The 9,770-nt window shown below is 49.6% G+C and overlaps 1 protein-coding gene across 2 annotated transcripts; it reads left to right on the forward strand.

The window, feature by feature from the left end:
* Nucleotides 1-4,609: 4,609 nt before the first annotated feature.
* On the forward strand, nt 4,610-7,499 carry Pigy (phosphatidylinositol glycan anchor biosynthesis, class Y). 2 transcript variants are annotated; one of them, NM_001447005.1, is given in 2 exon segments: nt 4,610-5,233; nt 5,418-7,499. In NM_001447005.1, a coding segment is annotated over 1 exon segment (216 nt). In that variant the 5' UTR covers nt 4,610-5,233; nt 5,418-5,692; the 3' UTR covers nt 5,909-7,499.
* The last annotated feature ends 2,271 nt before the right edge of the window (nt 7,500-9,770 follow it).

Raw genomic sequence — 9,770 nt, forward strand, 5'->3', positions numbered from 1 at the left:
AGGAGAAAAATGGCTCTCATACATTGTCCTCTGACCTGCCCATGCTCAGTGTGGCACAGAAGCATGTGTATCCACACACAAATAAACCGATGTAACACGATGTATTTTATAGGATTGCTTACGTATATAGGCATTTGGCCTGCTTGTGTCTGTGTACTGTGTGTGCAGTGCCCACAGAGGCCAGAAGAGGGCAATACATGGCCTTGGAACTTGAGTTACAGGTGGTTGTGAGCCACTATGTGGTGTTGGGTTTGGGTTGGAAGCCAAGAAAACTCACTTCAGAGACAAAAGCTTGAAGCTGAAAGCTTTATTTTTCTGAGCGTGCAGGGAGGCAGCCAGTTCAGGATCTGAACTGAGTCTCAGAAGGAAGATTGTACAACAGCTTTAAAGGATGGGAACCCAAAGCAAGGGGAGCTGGGAGGAGCTGCAGTGTTAGCCAATTGGGCTTTGACATTATGGGTTAAGCAAGGGAGAGCCCCGTTGGAGACTGGGCCTTATCCAGGGCTCCTGGCTTCAAGGTCCTAATTCGTTCTACTAGACATTAGGTGCGGAGCTCAGAGTGACAAGGGGACAAAGGAGCAGGTCAGCGACATGCAGTTAATTAGGGCACAAAAGGCAGTTGGTTATATGTTTTTATAACTTATGCACCTTGGTTCAGATAACGGCACTTTCTATATCCTTTACTGGTTAACAGGCAATTAAAACATTTGGAGAAGTGGGATAGGTGTTTGTTCGTAGGACTGGGAACATGAACTTGTGTGACCCTGCCAGCAAGACAGAGAAGTGGATCCTGAGATGTCTGGACTCAGACAACTGTTTACAACAGAAGCTGGTCAGCAATAGGGAAGTCCCCAGCTCCCCTAGGGCCTGGGACCTTGAATTTGGTCTCTCCCTATGATTAAATGGAATCTGAAAACGAAATGGTAGTACTTTAAATAAGTTTCTTTTGCTTGTTCCCACCAGTGGGTGCTGGGATTTGAACTCTGGTCCTTAGGAAAAAATAGCCAATTCTCTTAATGGCTGAGCCATCTCTCTAATCCCATAAAATATTTTTTAAAAGATTTATTATTTTCTTTTATGTATATGAGTACACTGTAGCTGTCTTCAGACACACCAGAAGAGGGCATCAGATCCCATTACAGATGGTTATGAGCCACCATGTGGTTGCTGGGAATTGAACTCAGAACCTCTGGAAGAGTAGCCAGTGCTCTAAACCGCTGAGCCATCTCTCCAGCCCCTATTTTTGAAAAAGCCATAGCAAGTGCTCTTGCACTTGTCTGGGAGCTTCTGGACTCTCAGCTGTTTCATGGACTTAGCACCTGCTTTTAAGATGTAATCTTTGCTCTTGCCTCAAAAAAAAAAAAATTAGGCCAGATGGTTCTCCAAAGCTGTGAGTTGACTTCTCCTAACTTTTAGAATAAAGAAGGACAGACCAAAAACCAACTAAGTATAAGTATAAGCATGCAGGAAATAGACCTAATGGACAAGCCAGTAGGGGAAAATTGAAAGTAGAACAGAAAAGTAACATGCACCACCAACCGCGTTTTCAGACGATGTCAGAACTGATTACTCCTGTTTCCCCCTAGAATGAGACATCCCACCTGGCAGAAAAGCTCATAAGATGAAAAATAAATAACTCAAAAGAGCTTCAGGAAGTCCCTGAAACTGATCAGATTCACTAGGCCCCTCCCTTCCCAAGTGAATGTGTGTATGTGTGAATGAGTGCATCTCTCAGGCAGGCCCAGCTGCCTAGAAGAAGCAGAGAGCAGCTGAGGCACCTGAAAAGGACTCTCTCCAACTTGCTGAGCTGCCTACAGCTGTACTCAACCTACCAAGCTTTTGTGATACTGTCTTAGTTAGGGGTTTCATCTCTATGAACAGATACCATGACTGAGGCCACTCTTATAAGGGTGACATTCAATTGGGGCTGGCTTACAAGTTCAGAGGTTCAGTCCATTATCATCAAGGCAGGAGCCTGGCAGCGTCCAGGCAGACATGGGGCTGGAAGAGCTAAGAGTTCTATATTTTCATCTGATCTGAAGGCTGCTAGAAGACTGGCTTCTAGGAAGCTAGGATGAGGGTCTTAACACACCTACCCTAACAAGTCCACACTTCCTGATAGTGCCACTCTCTGGGCCAAGTATATACAAACCATCACAGACCCCGTGCGGGGGTGGGCTTTGATGATAGTTTGTTAGCAACCAGGACTTTCTACCAGCCTGCCCTCAGGGACCCAGGGGCAGCGTATGTTACCCCCATGTAAGGCATATGAAAGCCCATAGCCACCACAGATCTCTCTCCTTCTCCTTTGCCCCCCTCTCTCTCTGTCTCCCTGATGTCCCCACTCCAAGAAGGCCCTTCACTCTCCTCCCTCCCCCAATGACCCTCTTACATTAGGTCTGTTGTGTGGCGTCATTTCTCAGTGGCACCCCTTGGCATGGCCCGCCAAAGCCACCCCACCCTAGGCACTTCATCCTACCACAGTTGTTTTTGAGTCATTTCTACACCTGTACGTAGCCCGTCACTCGTATTTCTGTAAGTAACCCCAGCCACACTCACTGGTTCACTACACTGGTGCAGTCTATACTTTGGTTTGCAGTGGGACCACTCTCTGGAGTGAGCAAATGTGTGTGTGTGTGTGTGTGTGTGTGTGTGTGTGTGTGGTGTGTGCACAGGAAAAGCCTGTCGCACAAGCACCAAGGTCTCTGATCCTTAGTGCAGCAGCGTCTGTCGATTTAAATCTGTTTATTTAAATAGGTTTCTCCCCATGCAGAGGGCAGCTTGGAGGAGTCAGGCTGAGGCACTCTAGCCATCTTGGCAAACATGGTCTGGTAGGCCTTGCCCTTCTCTCTCATTCCCTCTGCTAAAAACCACTATGTTGTATTCCTCACGCTAGCTCTCAAGGTCTGTTCCCTTATCTGACCACATCCTCTTCAAGGTCCGGCTGTCAGAGTATTGGAGTCCAGCAAACTAAGGCTCCCTTTGGCTGCCCTATGGAACATTCCAATTGAAATTAAATACCTAGTCCTAACATGGGGTTTACCCTTTACAATTTCAAACCGCCACTTTCCTATGTGCCACGTCGATCTCCTCTCTATCCAGGCCTTTGTTGTGTTGTCACCATCCTCTCTGTTGTGCGCCCCCGCCCCCGCCCCAATCCTTTAAATCCAGTCTTTGATTCATTCCCTGCCCTTTGTCCTTTGGGGCAAATCTCTGTGCTCAGAACTCGGTTTTGGGTGTCTTGTGCCAATACTGGTCCCTCCACAGGCTTGTGCAGTGAGTGTCTTTACCACTTGAACCATCTTGATACTTTTTGTTTCGATTTTTAAAAATTTAATTTAAAAAAATGTTCATATCTGCTCTGTGTAAACCATAGGATGGCTTTGTCCTCAGCTCTTTTCTGCCACCTTGTGGTTGCACTAAAAACTGCATGGAATCGATACCACTACTTACCTGTGCGAAGAAAAACTTTCTGATCTTTTAGTTTGCTGGAAGATTAAGGGATGGCGGTCCCTGTGTGGTACTGCATAGAATCCTAGCTCAGTCTCATTTTTCTTTACTCTGGGATCAGAGACAACACTGTCTTACTAGGCAAAGCGGTGGCTGTGCACAGCATTTACTACCCGTCCCCCAACACACACACACACACACACACCGTCTTACTATGTAGTTGCGATGACCTGGGTGTATGTAGACCAGGGTGACCTCAAACTCACAGAAATCTTCCAGCTTTTGCCTACTGAGTGCTGGGATTAGGAGTTTAGGCTCCCATGCCTGGCTACTCTCTCTCTCTCTCTCTCTCTCTCTCTCTCTCTCTCTCTCTCTCTCTCTCTCTCTCTCTCTCTTTTGGTTCTTTTGTTTCGGAGCTGGGGACCGAACCCAGGGCCTTGCGCTTCCTAGGCAAGCGCTCTACCACGGAGCTAAATCCCCAACCCCAACATTCTCTCTTAAAATTGCATTTTACACTTTTTGCAGGAGTACACGCGGGTGTGCTGCAGTACATGCGTGGAGGTCAGAGGACAATGCGAGAAGAAAATAGGTTCTCCACCGTGGGGGTGGGGGTCCCCGAGGATCGAACTCAGTTACTAAGGCTTGGCAGGAAACGCCCGTACTCGCTGAGCCCTCTCATCGGCCCAAACTACTATTTTGACATTCACCAATTCAAACGTAAAACGACGGATCGGACTCGTTCCCCGCTGCTTCAGAGGCTGGGTGATGGTGGCTGCGACCAAGTGTGATTCAGGCTTCAAGTTTATCAGTTAGAAATGGGGAAAGCTTTTCAGCGCAGAAAGACACCGGTCTGCTCTGGAACGCCGTGAACACACTCTGCGGCAAATACGTTCCTCTCCAAGGTCCAGCAGTCCTGGCACACAGGACGCCCAGCCGGAGGCCGTGGGGTCCGGGGCAGGGAGGTCCTTATCAATCAGGGTCCTCTCAGCACCCCTCTGGCTTCACCCGTCACTCAAGACTACGGGGGCGGAGCCTGAGCGCCGGAGCGAAGGCGTGGTGCGCTGTCCAATGAGCACGCGCGGATCGGCTCCCTCGCGGGATCTGGGTTTCTTACCCCGCCCCCTCAGGGATTTGATTGGGCGGCTGGCCCGGGTGCTCCGCCTTCGTAGAGCGGTGACGGTCACAGCCAGGCGCAGCCGGGACCCGGACATTTACAGGCCAGTGAATGGTGAGTTCAGGGTCTCGAGATCCGATACGGGCGGAGGAGCTGTTGGAACCGGCTGGGACAGGACTCGCGCTAGCAAGGCGTCTGCGCCACGGACGCCTCCGGTTCCGCTTGGCTGGCTGGTTCACTTTCGATTCGGCCGGGTTCTCCTCTGCCCTGTTCGGCTTGGTCCGGTTCTCTCCGGCTTGGCTCGGTTCTCTCCGGCTTGGCTCGGTTCTCTCCGACCCGGCCATCGCTACCCTCGGTCAGCCAGAGGCTGCAGCGGGACCCGGGTGCCCCTTCGCGTCCCCGAGGCGACTGGGCCCAGGGCTGGCGCTGTCTTCACTCTGTGCATTGACGACGGGCGGCTCGTGACGAGGCTCCGGGTTCCGGTGCTGGTCCCTAGCCGGTCCTCGTCGTACGGGAAGCCTCCACTCAGGTGTCTGAAGTGAATCTGGATTTGTAGGTCTCATTCCGCTTCCTCGGTTCGAGAAAACACTATCAGTCCACCTGTCCTTCATTCTGCTTTTCGAATTTCTTAGTTCCCAAAGAAATGGATGACACTTGAGTGTTTTGAAGGTTTGTTTTCTAGTCGGGCGTGGTGGCTTGGGAAGACTGATGCAAGAGGATCCCAATGTTTGAGGCCAGACTGCAAGTGACAGCAATCCTCCTGCCTTTAACCTGCTCAGTACTGTACAGACTGTTTCCCCTTCTTTTCCTTTCCCTTCCCCTCATCTTGTCATCTTGCACTTTTCTCATACAGTAAGGAATCCTTTAGCCAGCGCTGCGAGGGACACGTGTGTTGTCTGCAGTCGCTGGTAACCGCTTCGTGTGGTGGTGGATTGGATCAGAACGAGGCTGAGGAGCCGTCACCCTCAGCCTGGGACCGCTGAAGTTTTTGTGTGCTCTTGGGAAGCATGCCTGGATGAAAGAGGAGTCCAGAGAAAGGGAAGATAAGACAGGAGTGCACCAGCACAAGAACATAACTTTGAAAACAACCGAGTTTTCTTGAACTGTATACCTTCAGAAGGGAGGAGGATGATCCTGTCTCTGCCCACCCTGACTGTCCTCATCCCGCTCATCTCCCTGGCGGGCCTGTTCTACTCCGCCTCTGTGGAAGAAAACTTCCCAGAGGGCTGTACCAGCGCCAGCAGCCTGTGCTTCTACAGTTTGCTTCTGCCGGTCACCGTACCGGTGTACGTGTTCTTCCACCTGTGGACTTGGATGGGCCTGAAGCTCTTCAGACATAACTAGGGTAGCTGAGGCCCCGCTTGTGCACGGGGCAAGAGGCTCCTGGTTGTTGGGTTCTGCCCTCAGGTGTTGCAGATTCTCCTGTTAGTGCTGTAGCTGAAAAACACAATAAATATGTCCCAAGGGAGAGGAACATGACCGGTCTTCATCCGAAGACTGTTTTTTCTAAGATTTATTCTTAATTATGTGGATATGAGTGTGGGTCCCCAAAGAGGCCACACGAGGGTTGGAGGTACGAGCAACTGTAAGACTGCCGGAGCTTTACTCAGATCCTCTGCAAGGGCAAGCAAGTTCATGTCCTTAACCCCTGAGCATCTCTCCACCTGCCTGTTTCCTCCCTTCCCTTAGTTCTGGCTAACCTCAAACTGTGAGAGGCAGACCTTGACCTCCTTACCTTCCTGTCTCTACCTCCTGAGTGCTGAAGTTAAAGGCAAGCATTGCCGCATGTGTTTATGTGGTCTGGCAGAACCCAGGTCGTGAACGCTAAGTCGGCACTCTGCCAGCCAACCACCCTGAGGACTGTGTTGTTGTTGTTGTTTTGAGTCCATTCATTTAAAAGTCCGTCATTTGGAAGCCGAGCAGTGGTGGCACTCACCTTTACTCCCAGCACTCGGGAGACAGAGGTGGATCTCTTGAGTTTGGGCCAGCACAACGAGACTGTAAAAATAATAATTTGGGATTTTGTTTCAGCTTCAAGGTCAGTGGTGAGGTGTTGGATCTGCTGAGACAAGGGTTTCAGATGGTTGGGAACTACTGTGTGGGTGCTGAAGAAAATCCAGTGCTCAGGGATGACTCCTTTGAGGAGCTGAGTGGTCCGTAGGTTGGTGGCTCACAACTGCCTGTATTTCCAGTTCCAGAGGCTCTGACTCCCTCTGCTGGACTCTGGGTACCTGCACACCTGTGACATGTCTATTCATTCACACACATTAATAAATTTATTTTTAAGAGGGAAAAAATCTGACTATAAACTTACCTTCATTGTTTTTTCTTTTACATTTATTTTTTTTCTTTTCTTTTTTTTCAGAGCTGGGGACCGAACCCAGGGCCTTGCACTTGCTAGGCAAGCGCTCTACCACTGAGCTAAATCCCCAACCCCTCTTTTACATTTATTTATATGAGTACACTCTAGCTGTCTTCAGACACACCAGAAGAGGGCATTGGGTCCCATTACAGATGGTTGTGAGCCACCATGTGGTTGCTGGGAATTGAACTCAGGACCTCTGGAAGAGCAGCCAGTGCTCTTAACCACTGAGCCATCTCTCCAGCCCCTACCATCATTTTTTCAGTGTCAGGTGAGCAAGGTCAGTGTTGGTGTTTTCTGGTTCTTGGATTCTTATTCAAAGAATAAAGGCCCATATACAGATTTTCAAAGTTGCAAGGAAATTTCACTCAAAGCAGAGCTAGATCAGGCATGCAGATACATGAGCCTATGGGGGCTCTTCTTACTCAACCACGACACCTGTTCTCCCAGCCTAAATTCCTCTGACTCCTTATGACTCCCTGTACCTCTAAGTTCAGAGGCTCTGCCTCCAAAAGCACTGTACTCAGGTTTTTAACACACACCCCTAAAAATAAACACAAAGTTTTCAAAAAAGAGAACATGTTTTCTTTGGCTGAAAGCCGTCCATCCTTGCTTGAAGGTAAGCCAGAGATGGGTGTGACCATTGCCAGTTCTTGATGCCTGCATTGGACAGAGTCTGGAAATCCTTGAGTACATTGGGCCCTGTGGCCCAGAGGCTGTGACATTCTTCCTCTGGGGAAGTCCCAGACACCCTGGAAACAGGGTTAAAGAAGTCAGGGGGCTGGAGTGATGGCTCAGAGATTAAGAGTGTCCTACTTTTTTTTTTTTTTTTTTTTTGGTTCTTTTTTTCGGAGCTGGGGACTGAACCTAGGGCCTTGCGCTTCCTAGGTAAGCGCTCTACCACTGAGCTAAATCCCCAGCCCCAAGAGTGTCCTACTTTTAGGAAGTGATTTTTTTTAGATCATGAGTGGTTTACTTGCTTGTATAAATGAGCCCTCTGCTTGAGATGCACACAGAGGTTAGAAGCCGGTATTGGATCCTCTGGAACTTGAGTTAAGGAGTTATGTGAGCCACCGTGTGGGTGCTGGGAACTGAACCTGGGCCCTTGTCAAGAACAGCAAGAGTTCTTCCAAGTCATCGCTCTAGCTCCTGGGTTATTTTCTGTTGCTGTGGTAAAACAACCACAAGCAACTTAGGGGAGGAAAGGTTTGTCTGACTTCCACTTTTAAGTTGTAGTTCATCAATGAGGGGGAAGTCAGGGCAGGAGCTCAAAGTGGGGACCTGGAGGCAGGAATTGAAGCAGAGACCATCGGATGGCTTGCTCCCCAGCTCACATTCAGCTACTGTTCAGACTGCCTGGGTAGGGGTGGCACCACCCACAGTGGGCTGGGCCCTCCTGTATCAGAAATAAAGAAATCGTGTCATAGACATATCCACAGGCCAATCGATTAAGCAATTAAGCAGTTCCTTGAGGTTCCCTCTTTCTGGGTGACAGTGTGGTTTCCAGTGCCTGTGTATGGTGGCTCACTATTGCCTGTAACTCAATGCCCTCTCTGATATCCTTGGACAACTGCACTTGTACACATACCCAGGTACTGTTACAGACAAACATAAAAAAATCTATTATTGTTGGCTTAGGGGAACCAGAAGTTCCGGCTGGGAAAAGGGCCATGGAGATGACCGTCACCACCTCTGTGCTTACCCTAGAGCAGCATGCCCTAGTTCCTTCCCATGTGAGGGCTGGGACCCGGCAGACAGCACCACCCCTTCCCAGATTGTGTGGAGGCTCAAGGTCATGGACAGAAGGATCTGTGGTGTGCCAGTATCTGGTCTGCCCTTGTTCCCCCATAGCTCTTTGCTTTTGAGTCTTCCAACAGTACAGGAAGCAGTCTTACATCCTCAGCCCAGACCCCAGAGGCCCAGCTCTTCCCTTTCCTCTCTGGACAGGCTGAAGGGCCTTTTCTGCAACCGTTTGAAGAACAGTGAAGCACACCTCTGCTTTACAGGAGAGATGAGAATGGCTCACTGTGAGAGTGGTTGTAGGCCTGTGATGAGTGAGTGTGTGTGTGTGTGTTGTCAGCCAGGACTTCAGTAAAAATACATCAGTAGCAAATAAACTCTAAACATCTGTGGCCTCCTTTGGGGATAACATTCTAGATTTTACAAGTCAGCTATGGGATGGGAGATCCAAGTTTTCATTGGCCTCCCCAGGGGTAAGGCTTAGAGATACTTATGGGATAAAGAAGCAGTGTGAGGTGAGAAGGCATCTGAGGTCAGACCACCCCTGGGAAAAGTGATGTGGAGTGAGGAGAGGGTGGAATTTTATATTTCTGGTCTCAGAAGCTTAGCCATCAGGCCCAGTGAGATGGCTCACCTGGGTAAGAGCGCTGGCTACACAACCCTGATGACCTGGCATCCCATGGTGGAAGCAGAGAACTGGCTCCTGGAAGCTGTCCCCTGGGGGCTGCAGAGAGGGCTGCTGGAAAGAGCACTGGATTTTCTTCAGCACCCACACAGGAGTTCCCAACCATTTGAAACCCTTGTCTCAGCGGATCCAACGCCCTCTTGTGGCCTCCACCTGGCATGCATGCAGTACACAGACATACATGCAGGCAGAACCCCAAATCCATTTTTTAAAACAGTGTGTCACACCATGCCATAGTGCACATTTCCCCTCTAGCAATAATTTAAACTCATTTTATTTATCTGAAACAGACTGTGTAGCCCTGGCTGTCCTGGAGCATGTTATACAAACAGGTCTAGCCTCAAACTCCAGATTTACCTGCCTCCGCCTCTGGAAGGCTGAGAGTAAAGGAGTGCACCGCCACACTGGACCTTTTTATT

The sequence above is a fragment of the Rattus norvegicus genome, chromosome 8, assembly GCF_021556685.1.
Source record: "Rattus norvegicus strain SHRSP/BbbUtx chromosome 8, alternate assembly SHRSP_T2T, whole genome shotgun sequence".
Lineage (NCBI taxonomy): Eukaryota > Metazoa > Chordata > Mammalia > Rodentia > Muridae > Rattus > Rattus norvegicus.